Source organism: Curcuma longa, chromosome 5 (genome assembly GCF_044706935.1).
Source record: "Curcuma longa cultivar G26 ecotype Majalengka, Jawa Barat chromosome 5, ITB_CL_G26_1.1, whole genome shotgun sequence".
NCBI lineage: Eukaryota > Viridiplantae > Streptophyta > Magnoliopsida > Zingiberales > Zingiberaceae > Curcuma > Curcuma longa.
In genome coordinates this window covers 4,748,785-4,762,287 of record NC_133865.1, presented here as the reverse complement: position 1 = coordinate 4,762,287, position 13,503 = coordinate 4,748,785, and the positions used below count along the sequence as shown (strand labels likewise).

At 34.6% G+C, this 13,503-nt stretch overlaps 2 protein-coding genes across 2 annotated transcripts; both read left to right on the top strand.

Annotated features, from left to right (window-relative positions):
• The first annotated feature begins 4,374 nt into the window (after positions 1–4,374).
• On the top strand, positions 4,375–5,460 carry LOC141829748 (uncharacterized). The gene is made up of 2 exons (XM_074717265.1): positions 4,375–5,289; positions 5,428–5,460. Exons 1-2 carry the CDS (start codon positions 4,375–4,377, stop codon positions 5,458–5,460), a joined length of 948 nt encoding a protein of 315 aa, XP_074573366.1.
• A 1,166-nt stretch (positions 5,461–6,626) lies between these two features.
• On the top strand, positions 6,627–8,122 carry LOC141828992 (tubulin beta-1 chain-like). Its single transcript, XM_074716391.1, has 3 exons — positions 6,627–7,020; positions 7,111–7,380; positions 7,449–8,122. Exons 1-3 carry the CDS (start codon positions 6,627–6,629, stop codon positions 8,120–8,122), a joined length of 1,338 nt encoding a protein of 445 aa, XP_074572492.1.
• Positions 8,123–13,503: the final 5,381 nt, after the last annotated feature.

Here is a 13,503-nt window from a genome sequence, read left to right as displayed (position 1 = left end):
GACGAGGCACAGAGGCCTTCTTGGTTATCGGAACAACGACCACGTTCTAAGACAAAACTGATTCAAGAAATTATGACCTTAACCAATTTCTTGAGAAACCTTGGTCTAACTAGTCTAGGATGTGGCGAGGTAGCTTCAGTCAATTCCACTTAGCTAAGAAGACCAAGCAAGGTACTCCTTACCCCACTTGACTACTCAGACCAAACTTCCCTAACGTACTATCATCTCGCTCCACTCTGGTACTATGTTGCAAGTATCAACCATTCATATGTCTTTATCTAACCATTCTAAGTTAAGCAGAAAATTAGACATGATGACATGACATGTTATATGCATTTAAAATAAAGCAGATGTATGTCATGACAAGTATGCATGAGTCAAGCAATTCACGTAATTTTTAATTTCTAAGAATGTATAAAATTCTCAATTTGATACATTTCGTGTGGACCTGCGAATGTGTCAACCCACTTTGACACACTTTGAGTTTTATTTTTATTGTTTCATTTGGTAACATTTAATTTAGTTTTGTAATTAAAAGTAATTTATTATTAAGTTCATGACTTTTAAATTTGAGTTATTTTTAATTTAATTTAATTTTAATTTAATTTAATTTAATTTAATTTAATTTAATTTATTTTATTTTAAATTTAATTTAATTTAATTTAATTTAATTTTAATTTTAATTTTAATTTAATTTTAATTTAATTTTTAATTTTAATTTAATTTAATTTTAGTTTAATTTTATTTAATTTTAATTTAATTTTAATTTTTAATTATTTAATGTTTCATAATTAAAAGCTACACAATTATAATTAATTTTAATTTAATTTTGAATTTTTAATATTTAATTTAATTAAAATTATTCAATATTTCATAATTAAAGGGTACATTATTATAATTAATTTTATTATTTAATTTTAAATTTTTAATATTTAATTTATTAATTTTAAGATTTATCTTGGTGGAGTTTGAATTTATCTTACTATTAAAATTATTTTAAATTTTTAATTTTGAATTATTAGGTAAAATTGAATTGTTCAATTTATCTGGATGATTATTAATTTTATCTTATTTAGTTGAATTATTATTAATTTTTGAAAGTATTAAATTATTTAAAGTTGAATTATTAAATTGTGAATTATCTTGGTTGAATGAGTTAAAGACTTGGTCTAATTTTTTATTTATTTAAAATAAATCTAAATTAATTAAATTTAAATTATTAATAATTAAATTGGTTAAATTTAAATTAGTTAAATTATTTTTTTAATTCAAATTTATTAATTAATTTATCCAAATTAGATAAGTTTTCCTTATTTTTATGATCTAAGTTTGAATTTTTTAAATTAGAAAAATTCAAGTTTGAATTAGTTAAATTATTATCTAATATTTATGGATCTGACTTTTTCAAATTTGAATTGTTCAAATTTGATTTAGTCAAATTATTTAAATTTATATCTAAGTTTGACTTATTCAAGATTTTCAAATTATCTAAGTTATCCAGATCTAAATTTTCTAAATTATCTAGGTTTGAATTTTTCTAATTATTTAATTTTATATTTTTAAATTTAGTAAATGTTGAATTAATCAAGTTAACATTTTCTAATTTTTCTAAATTTTCAGAAAAATTATCTAAACTTACAGAAGAAGTAAATCTAGCATGCGCATACAACTTAGGGGTATTTTCGTAATTATTAAAATATACTCATTTTTTTGCCGTCTTCCTCTCCGTGCATCGGTTCTTGTAGTGTCCGCATCTTTGGCACTTGATGCATTGGATGTGGTCCTTATTTCTCCGGGCTCCTGGCATCGGTTGCTCCTTTGCCACCAGTGGTACCGTCCGAATCTTACGAGTAGGACACTTATTTTTGTAGTGCCCTCTCTCCCTGCACTTAAAACATATTATATGATACTTAACATGAACTTTTAAAAACATACCTTTCTCCCCGACCCCCTCCATCTTTGCCGTTTTACTCCCTTGGCGGTTAGTCCAATCAAGAGTGCACCGACTCTGATACCAATTGTAGGATCCCTAAGGATGTCTACATCTCTACAATGGTATGATATTGTCCACTTTGGGCCTAAACCCTCATGGCTTTGTTTTTGAGCTCTTCCCAAAAGGCCTCATACCAATGGAGATATTTTCCATCCTTTTAAATCCATGATCTTTTTCCATGTACTTTAGATGTGGGACTATGTTTGCACCCTTGCAACCCAACAGAAAGATGGGGTTGTTGGTGGATTTGCTTAGCGCTCTTTCAGATGTTTCCTTTGCTCAAGACTTGGAGTCTTATATAAAGTTTCTCATCTATACGTTGCAAGCATTCAAGCCATTAAATTACATTCATGCATCCATACGTTCATGCATTTAATTACATCCATACGTTCATGTATCACTAAATTGCATTAGTTGCATACTTATCATTTGAGCAAAAAGAAAACATTTTCAAGTGGCAAAATGTTGGTTCATTCGCTTGGACAAATTTTGCCCCAACCGGTCTGACATTCAATATGCGCAAGTCGCCTTGTGAGTAGTGCAATCTGGGCCCTAAATTTGCACCCCCCCCTCCTGCGCACCCACACATAAGAGAGAGTCTCTCTCCATGCATTTGTTCACAATATCAATGCTTGTAACACAATATAAACCAACAACTAAGCTTTGAAACTTTCAATGTGAACTATATTCTCATTCACAAAGGAGCTTTCTCCTTCCACCACCTTTTATTTCCATTCAAATTTTCAACAATAATTGCATCAAACATTCATTCATAGATAGTATCACAAGAGAAAATCAAATATAGTTTTCAAATTCTTACACATCTCAATTTTGCCAAACTTCAAGTTCAGCACTAAAGAATTCTATGATGAGATCCATGCAAAATCACTCATACCATTCTAGAATATATCATAACATGAAAATCAACCTCTTTTAATTTGTTTCATGTGATTTTGAACCCTGTCCTTATTAATATGTTTGTTGGGAAATTTTGCTTTCAATTCATTCACAATATTTCAAATGCATGTATAGTAAAGGTTCCATCAACCCTGTTACCTATATTATATTGGTTTAAATATGCATCAATAATGGCATCATCCATTACTTTATTTCAGACACACTAATTATTCGCCTTGCTTGCACATTCATTTTCACTTTGCAAGTCCTTTTTTGGCATCTTTAAAAATAAAAATATAATAAAAATCATACACATAATAACATAAACAGTCATATGACATAAAATTCAAGTAACATAATAAATTAAAATGGCAACATTCACAATCATCCAATTACAAGAGAATTTGTCTAAAACCACAAGATAAATAAATAAACATAAATATCACATATTATAATCTAACCACATAACCGTAGCTATAGAAATCCTAAGCCATTTTCCCCTTCTTGCATCTTTATTGTCATTTCTATTACTATGATTTTCTTCTTGATGTTCATGTTCACTATTATTATTAAGTTTAGCATCAACCTTAGCAAGCAATCCCTCGTCTTGATCAACATTAATCAAGTAATTGTGTAAAATACAAAACAGAGAATAATTTCTTTTTGACTTTCAACTCCATAATTTGGCTCTGTTGAACTTCCTATAATAGCAAATCTCTTCTTAAGGACTCTAAAAGCTCTTTTAATTGCATTGAGCAAGGAAGAATGTTGAAGATTAAATAACTCTCAAGCATTTTGTGGTAGATTACGGCTATATTCTTTTAAATGATAATGTTCTTCTCGATATGGTGTAATAAGATTGCTTTTCAATATGAATCCAGCACCAACAAGATAGTATTTTTCTAAAAAAATATATTATTAAATTGTAGCAAGGAAAGTCTAATCACAATATATGTTGTTAGCGTGTGTCATTCTGTTTATGGTAGATACAAATTATGGTAGATACTACAGCTGTAAATATTCGTTCCCATAATAGATTAGCTGTAATCATGCCCCATATCATGTATAGCCAAATATAGATCCTTGAATCTCTCTATGTGGTTGTATATATATATCAGATACAAATACTAAATAAATGTACTTTTTTATTTCTATTAACCTACATGGTATTAGAGCCACCTTGAGTTTTTTCTGTGGAGGCTTCTTCTTCTCCAAACCATGGACGACCAAACCATGATTACTACTAAATCTATGACAATACCCATTACCACCAACAATACTATTGGATCTATGACAATACCCATAACCATCAAGCTAACCAACTCCAACTATGCCTTATGGTCTCAAATAGTTGAGATGTATATCTCAGGCAAAGACAAACGGGGATATATCAACAAGATATTTCACAACCCTCGGACACAGACCCATCCTTTCGGAAATGGCGAACAGAGAATGCCATCGTAAAGGGATGGTTGATTAATTCCATGGAACCATCATTGGTCGGAAACTTCATTCGATTTGTCACAGCCAAACAGGTTTGGGATTCTATTGCTACAACCTTCTATGATGGTTCTGACTTGTCTCAAGTTTATGATCTACAGCGTGTGTCTCGAATGCGACAAGAGGGTGGATCCCTTGAGAAATATTATAATGATCTACAAGGATTATGGCGGGAGATTGACTTCCGCCGGCCAAACTCGATGGAGTGTGCACGTGATATACAGAAATATAATTTCATTGTCCAGGAAGAAAGGGTGTACATATTTCTAGATGGATTAGATGAGAGGTTTGATAACATCAGGAGTGATGTTTTAGAGCTAAAGTTGTTCCCTACAATTGAGCAAGCCTATGCCTTTGTAAGAAGAGAAGATACCCACAAAAGTGTTTTGACATCAGAAACTAATTCTAATGGTGCTGTCATGGCTACTAAAGGCATCAGAGCGTACCAGCCACATCTAGTAAGGAATGGATCTGCGGCTAAATCCAAAGGCCAACCAGAAGGGGGAAAGTGTTCTCATTGTGGCAGTACGAGACACACTCGCGATGTATGCTTCAAACTATATGGCTATCCAGACTGGTGGCATGAGCTACAAGCCAAGAAGAAACAGGAGAAGGAGAATTTCGTTGGAAACACAGGGTGTGTTGCTGTAGCTGTTGCAGAACCCCACCTATCTCTCATTCCTATCAAAGACCCATCTGCTCTAGATGGCGATGGAGGTAACTCTGGACAAGCTCTTTATATCTCTAAGAAGTCAAGTACCTGTGAGTGGATAATTGATTCCGGGGCTACCGATCACATGACTTTTGACTCTAGTGATTTCTCTAAAATAACACCTCCAAGACGAACTTATGTTACTAATGCCAACGGAGTTGCACATCCAGTTACTGGAGCCGGCACAGTTTCAATATCACCCTCTCTTTCTCTATCTCACACCTTATTAGTTCCATCTCTATCAAATAAATTGATGTCAGTTAGTCAAATCACTGATGAATTGAATTGTATCATGCTAATGTATCCGAAATTCTATCTTTTTCAGGATATTCTTAGCAAGGAGATAATTGGGCAGTAGCAACAGCATCATCCCAATAATGGCTCGGTACATTGGTGCCAAGAAGAAGTGCACGTGCCATTTCTAAAATATGCCGGTTCTTCCGTTCTACAATGTCATTTTGCTGTGGAGTTTGTGGACAAGATGTTTCCTCCAAACTATCTCCTTGCTAAGAATTCGATGCCTTCAAAAATTAGCCTGTTCTTCCGGTTCTTTTTATGGTAGATACAAATTATGGTAGATACTACATGATCCAATCATCTAGCTAGCCCAACCAACTGCACACTTGGTCCAATCGATCTTCTCAACTTGATCAATCTACCTAGCTAAAATAATTCACTAATTATTTTAACCGGATGAATTGGTCTTGTATCATAGTCAAATTGATTATCTTGATCAGTTCGCTCAACCTTATTAATTCGCTAGATCAGCCACTTAATTTTATTGGTTTGATTAATCTACTAGACCCGTTAGACCAAGTCAAACATGATTGACTTGCTCAACTCGACTTGGCCTACTGACCTAACCAACTTCTTCAACTCAACTAATCTGACTAGTTCGCCTAACCCAATCAGCTTAAGAGGCTCACCAACTCATTAGTTAGCTCAATCTAGCCAGCTCACTCTTATGCTCCACGCAACTAGTTGTGGTACAACAAGAACATTATTCTATGAATTTAAAATAAAAAATAAACCATATATAGAAAGAAAATTTTTGGTTGTCTGCCTAGATTTGACAGCTGGATAAGGTATCTTTTACTCTGCAAGTCAAATTAGCAATGTTGGATCCGGTGCCGTTAGCACTGATAAGAACTGAGCCAGAATTTGACGTGGCAACACAACCAATGATCTGAAACAAGAAACTAAACAGCTGCTTATTTACATTAATCGGTTACGAAGATCGTTGAGGTGGAACAAAAACTTGTGCCATAATCATTGGAGATGGCGATCGATGTGTTGTCTTCCCCGGCTTAATGACCGGAGCAGTCCTCTAAAAATAACAGCTCGCTGCATAAATGGTAAGATTACTCGGTCTTGGAGAAACTTCAACCGCACGAACCCTGCTATAAACAGGCACTGAACCGCCATCTGTCCTCGGTCTCGTGTCCTGGATCCCTTTTATTTCTTTGCTTCTCTCCCTCCTCCTCGTCGTCTCTGCAACGATCTCTGGCACGAGAATTAATTAAGATGAGGGAGATTCTTCACATCCAGGGCGGGCAATGTGGGAACCAGATCGGCGCCAAGTTCTGGGAGGTCACATGCGACGAGCACGGCATCGACAGCACGGGCAAGTACGTGGGCGACTCCGATCTCCAGCTCGAGCGGATCAATGTCTACTACAACGAGGCCAACGGCAGCCGCTATGTGCCGCGTGCTGTGCTCATGGACCTTGAGCCCGGCACCATGGATTCCATAAGATCGGGGCCCGTCGGCAAGATCTTTCGCCCCGACAACTTCGTTTTCGGTCAGTCCGGAGCCGGAAACAACTGGGCCAAGGGGCACTATACCGAGGGCGCTGAACTCATCGACGCTGTCCTCGATGTCGTCCGCAAGGAGGCCGAGAACTGCGACTGCTTGCAAGGTACGTAGCAAAATTTCTGCCTGCGATTAATTAATGTTGAATTTGCATGCTTTGTTCTTGATACTTCTTCCTCTTAATTTGACTTGAAAGGATTCCAAGTATGCCACTCTTTGGGAGGAGGAACAGGCTCTGGAATGGGCACCCTTCTTATCTCCAAGATCAGAGAGGAGTTCCCTGATAGGATGATGTTAACGTTCTCTGTTTTCCCATCGCCCAAGGTGTCTGACACCGTCGTGGAGCCTTACAATGCCACATTGTCTGTTCACCAGCTGGTCGAGAACGGCGATGAATGCATGGTCTTGGACAATGAAGCGCTCTACGACATCTGCTTTCGCACCCTCAAGCTCGCCACTCCTACTTGTAATTAAGATATGTATATTTGTGATTTCATCTGTCTTTGTTTTTATTTATCATGTTTGCCATTGCAGTTGGAGACCTTAATCATCTGATCTCTGCGACGATGAGTGGCGTCACCTGCTGCCTTCGCTTTCCCGGCCAGCTGAATTCTGACCTCCGGAAGCTGGCTGTCAATCTGATCCCTTTCCCCCGCCTTCACTTCTTCATGGTAGGGTTCGCACCGTTGACGTCCCGAGGCTCCCAACAGTACCGCGCTCTCACAGTTCCCGAGCTTACCCAACAAATGTGGGACGCGAAGAACATGATGTGCGCCGCCGACCCCCGCCACGGCCGCTACCTCACCGCCTCGGCCATGTTCCGCGGCAAAATGAGCACCAAGGAAGTGGACGAGCAGATGATCAATGTGCAGAACAAGAACTCATCCTACTTCGTCGAGTGGATCCCTAACAACGTCAAGTCCAGCGTATGCGACATCCCTCCAAAAGGGCTCAAGATGGCTTCCACCTTCATCGGCAACTCGACCTCCATCCAGGAGATGTTTAGGCGAGTGAGTGAGCAGTTCACGGCCATGTTCAGGAGGAAGGCCTTCTTGCACTGGTACACCGGCGAAGGCATGGATGAGATGGAGTTCACAGAGGCTGAGAGTAACATGAACGATCTGGTTGCTGAATACCAGCAATATCAGGATGCAGTAGCTGAGGAAGAATACGAGGAGGAAGAGGAGGAGGAGGAGATTGCGGCATGATCGGTAGCCTTCTCCCATCACAAGCATTTGTTCATCTTGTTGTTATGAATTAGTATCTATTTATATAGCTCCAGAAGAATTCTGTTTATCTGATAATTACATTTTTATAAAATTACTGCTTAATTATGCTGAAATGTGAATAATTTATTTACGAATTCTGTGAAGAGCTGGGGCATTTATTATCACGTTAATAAATATCAATTTTTTAAAATATTATATATTGTATATTCATTATATTAACATCTTTTTTTATTAATATATTTATATTCATTTTAATATTAACCTTTCTTATTTGAGATCTTGCTGTCCTTATTCATTTTTATTTTTATTTTATATTAAATAAATAAATACACTCATCCATGTTAATTACATTCAAAGAATTAAACATGAATATATTCATATGTCCATATTAGTTGTAATATATTAACATCAACATAGATGTTCTAATGGACCGAGAAATCTGGAAAAATATAAATGATGGAACATGCGACTGCCATAAAAAAAAAAAAAAAAAAAAGCATGTGATATTGGGATAACAATCAAAGTCCAACACTGAAAATATATGAAAAAGATCTTGAGATTATAAGATAGAAAATATCTCATTGGTATGAGATTTTTTGGGTAAAGCTCAAAAATAAAATCATGAGGGCGTGATCCCAAGTGGACAATATCTCTACTATTGTAGTGATATATATGAATTTCATCGGATATAACAGTAGTATCAGAACGGATCTATGTGGTGGGGGCTTCTAATAAAGGGTCAGTTGGGACCGTTAAGAGGGTGGATCCGTTGGGATCCGTACTAATAAAGGATCCGTTGGGATTGTTAAAGAGGGGCTCCCAGTGGTCCTTTGTTTGAGGGGTAGATTGTTAGGTATGATGACAGTCGGGTGGATATGCCCTTATCGTTTAGTGATTCAGGACATCTCTCTTTCAAGGAGGCAGCGGAGATTCGACTTCCCCTGGGGTACTACGAAAGGAAGTTGATTATGGATTATCTATAAGCTTAGAATGAATTCTTCCTGGGTTGATGCCTGAGTGGTTAATGGGGACGGACTGTAATTCGTTGGCGATATGTCTACGCTGGTTCAAATCCAGCTCGATCTAAAAATTTGCCGCTCCATAAATATGATATCTAACATGTGAACAAAATGAAGACAGCTTGGTGAATTAAACTAATTACGAGAAAATATTATAAAATAAAAAATTAATTATAAAATTTTTAAAATATGAGTTGAGAGGAGGATGGATGAGGGAATATAAAAAAAAATTGAGAATAAAATTGAGAGATGGACGAGGGAATATAAAAATTATTAAAATAAAGATGTCCTCTTTTACACGGGTGCTAATGTTTTTTAGAAGAGTCAATTATAAAAAAAGTGAGAACCAATTATAAAAAAAGGACAGCTGAGAATGCGAATTATTTAGATGAGAAATAACGACAGTGGGTCAAAGAGGCATTTAAAGTTATCGAATTTTCAAAAGATTCACATGGATTTTATATTTCTCGAGGGGCGCATTTGATTTTCATTTTACCTCTTCCGTCAATAGTTGATCTCATTCCTGTTTTCACAAACATCTGAGTCATATTTTCAAAAAGAAATACTTTTTGATTCGGATGCACGTAACTTCAATATTTCTCTGTATTGAGAAAATAAATATTTTCTCTCTCTGTTCAGAAAAAAATATTCTGTCTAAAGCAACTCTCTCTCATCGAAAATCTTAGAAACCAAAACCCTACACATAGGTCATCTTGCTCCCCTCTCAGCTAGTAGCAAGTGAGTTAGGATTTTTGTTGAAATTCACCTACTGATAAACTTTCTTTCTCCCATTTGAGTTTAGTATCATTTTGCCTTATCATCCTGTGTCCCTGAGCAAGTGAGCTTACAGAAAGCCATTTTGTTCAAGATTCTAATTATTAAACATATTTTGCACAATAGCTCTAAGATTTGAATCCTCAAGGATGTCCAAGACTTACACAAAGGGGTGCTTTGGATCAGTTCTGCTTGTTCATTAGTTGGTGATGCAGGTGTAATTAATTTCTTGAATTGAAAAAAGTTATTTTTACAATTCATTCTCTTCATGCAACCTCTCATGAGGGCACTGATTCAAGCAACATCATGACTTGATGATAATGTATCTGAAGTCATCCCAAATTACAAAATAAGAAATAAGTAGTGAATATAATGTATAAAATTTATTTGTTTGATGTTAATAGAACAAGACCATGATGGTGCTGCTCTAGTAATTACAGAGCCAACTATGGTTTCGATTGAAATCCTAAACATATACTGACACCATAAAGCCTAAGGATGCATTTGGTTCAAGTTATCATGCATAATTTTGATTATATGATTATCAGGTAATTACATAATCAAGATTATGAGATATAAAATAGAACCTAATATTTTTTGTTTTAACTTATTTATTTTGAAGGTAATAAAACATAACCAGTTTAACATTTACTGTATCAGTCTTTTCAATTTATTTTTAAAATAAAATAAATTAATAATATTAATATTAATAATATTAATGATGATAATAAATTGATAATATTCATAAAAAATAAATATAATTTATTTATAATTTTTTTAAAATTTAAAATAAATTTATATATATTATAATAAAATAATTTATTAAATTAATAAATCTAATTTGTTAATTTTATTTTTAAAATTTAAAATAAATTATCTCTTTTAAATTTATAAGTATTTAAATTAAAATTTATTGAATTAATTAACTCAATTTTAATTAGATTTCATGATACATTTCAATTAACTCAGTTTTAAAATCAGAGGATAATTATGAAAAAAAATTTTATTAACCTCCGGAATTGTAGAAAACCTTAGGCTGCTGAGGTAATCACATTCCAAATTTATAACTCATTTACTGACGTGTTGTTGATGTGGCGGTGATACTGTATTACTTGGGAATCAATCATAACCTAAATCACACAAAGTTATCAATGATAATTCTGAATCAAACATGCCCTAAAGTCTTATCAACAGAATGCCTAATCCATAAAACTCTAAGCTTGTGTAGTTAAAATTTGAGCATACCCTAAACATTATTGAAAACCTATCAATGTAATAAAACTAAACAGCTTTAGCAACGCCGTAGAACACACGTTGGTCGGTCGAAGGAGATGCTCAAGACAAAGATCGCCGAATAACTTGCTGCAACGAGAAGACAAACAAGCACCAGTTTCGAGAGTGACAGACCCAAGCAAGAGGGGGATAGGGTGCTTTAAAATTAATGGGTCAAGTTTGCTTGAAGTTAATGGATAGGGTACTCAGAATTACCTGGTTTCAAAAATCAATATCATTGTGGTGCTGTATTTAAAATACCAACATCACTTTGGTGTTGGATTCAAAGAACAACACCACATGTGGCTACTATCGAGCATTCAAAACAAGGTTTTGGATTTCAAAAAATATCACTTCTATGATGTTACTTTTAAAAATCAACACCACTTTAGTATTGAAATTCAAAGACCATCATCAGTTAAACTCTCTAAACAATTGGTAGTTTACATTATGTACCTTCTTCTAATAAAGTGTGCATTAGCCCATCTTTTAAGATCAATATTTTATAGCCACTGATACACATCCGAATGCCTTTCAAGTAAAGACTGCATTACTTGGTCATACTAGAATGTTGTGTTAGCTCTTGCTGCTATCCAAAATAAGCCTAAAGTTGTTCTATCCTAAGTATCTGTTATCATGTTACAAGACAAGTGGTAGCAGTAGAAAATATGATAGACAGTTGGATAGACTTTCCTAACTGTTGATATAATACCTCGATGTCTATCTGATATAATGCTTAATGAATGTGGATCGACAACAAGGAATATTTTTACATGATCCAATAACCACTCCCAAGCAAACCCACATTCAACTTTAGCAATTCCAAAGTAAATTGGGATAATGTTGCCATTACCATTGATTGTTGTTGACGTCAACTACACACTAGGATACTTGCCACTAAGATGTGTAGCATCAATTACAATCAATTTATATAGATTGGACCTAAATACTCTTCCACAAGTATCGAAAGTCGAAAAACACCGTTGTAAATTACTATTTTCATTTATATATAGTACCACATAAGTATCAGGAGCCCTCAATCTTAAATCACATAATGCATTGAAAGATTTCTATAAGCTTGATTATAATCACAAATCACTTTCTTCAATATTTTCTCCCGAACTATGTATACTTTCTTATATGATATATAAAAGCCATACCTAGCTTTCACATATCTTTGAATACTCCTTGGTTTGTATTGTACAGAAGTATTGTACAGAAGAAACAAATTGCTCTTCAATCTAAGATGCTACAAATGTGGATATGCAAGCTTATGATTAGATGTTTCCCTAAGGGTGCTACATTGGTGTTCATGTACATAATTTGTAACGGTGAACTTCACATCTTCCCTAGCAACTACTCTCCATGTACATGGTTGATTGAAGAAAATAATTTTAATTCTATTTAGTCGGGTTCCAACTGGATTGTATATGATATTTTTAAATAACATGCCTTACAAGTGTATCCTTGAACTCTTGTCGGGAGGGAAAAACTTGTCCAATGAAAAATTCATATTTATTTGTTGTCTCTACAATTGACCTTTGTATTAATTGTGAATTCATAACATATGAATCATTAGCAATTGAAAACTCCTCCTCTAAGTCATTGTACTGATCTGAATTAAAATTAGTTTGGTCAAATTGGATATCATCAGCTAAGAATTCTTTTGAATTTGTATTGCATTCTAATTCCTCTGCAATCCAAAATATCTGAATCTTCTCGCTCTCTCCATGTTGGCTCAAAATATTCTCCAAATACTGTACTATTATCGGGTACCTCATCTTCTAATCGATTTGCTTTTCAATTAAATCAAACATCAAAATAATTGTATTTTTATTTCTGTTCACCATATTAGTATTTTCAAAAGAAGATGAGTATTACTTGGGCCTATATTTATGGATTGTTGAGTAGTTCAGTGTCTCTCTTCTAAATTTGAATCAATAGAGGTCAAAAATGATTGAAGTTTATCATAAATAAGATCATCCCTGAAAAAATTGCAATCATAACAATCACATAGACTAAGGTATAGATGGTTTATTATTATAGTTATGATTCTCATATAAGAAGTTATGGGTCTGTGCCAATTGGCACAGATTCTGGTGCTAGTTTTACAAGGATCAACACCACTATGGTGCTGCTCTTTGAAGACCAGCACCATAGTATTCTATTATTCTCAGAAAGGTGGTGTTGGTTTTGAAAGATGCATCACTATGATGTTGTTATTCAAAGATCAACCCAAGACTAGCATCATAGTGGTCTGAAAATTTCTAAACCTTTTGAACACTAGTGAGAATG

Excerpts from the sequence above, each read along its gene's own strand:
- LOC141828992 (XM_074716391.1), top strand. The coding sequence starts at position 6,627 with ATGAGGGAGATTCTTCACATCCAGGGCGGGCAATGTGGGAACCAGATC. Across the intron at positions 7,021-7,110 it reads GAACTGCGACTGCTTGCAAG|GATTCCAAGTATGCCACTCT; the intron begins GTACGTAGCAAA and ends TTGACTTGAAAG. Across the intron at positions 7,381-7,448 it reads CAAGCTCGCCACTCCTACTT|TTGGAGACCTTAATCATCTG; the intron begins GTAATTAAGATA and ends TTGCCATTGCAG.
- LOC141829748 (XM_074717265.1), top strand. The coding sequence starts at position 4,375 with ATGGAACCATCATTGGTCGGAAACTTCATTCGATTTGTCACAGCCAAA. Across the intron at positions 5,290-5,427 it reads CAGTTACTGGAGCCGGCACA|GATATTCTTAGCAAGGAGAT; the intron begins GTTTCAATATCA and ends TATCTTTTTCAG.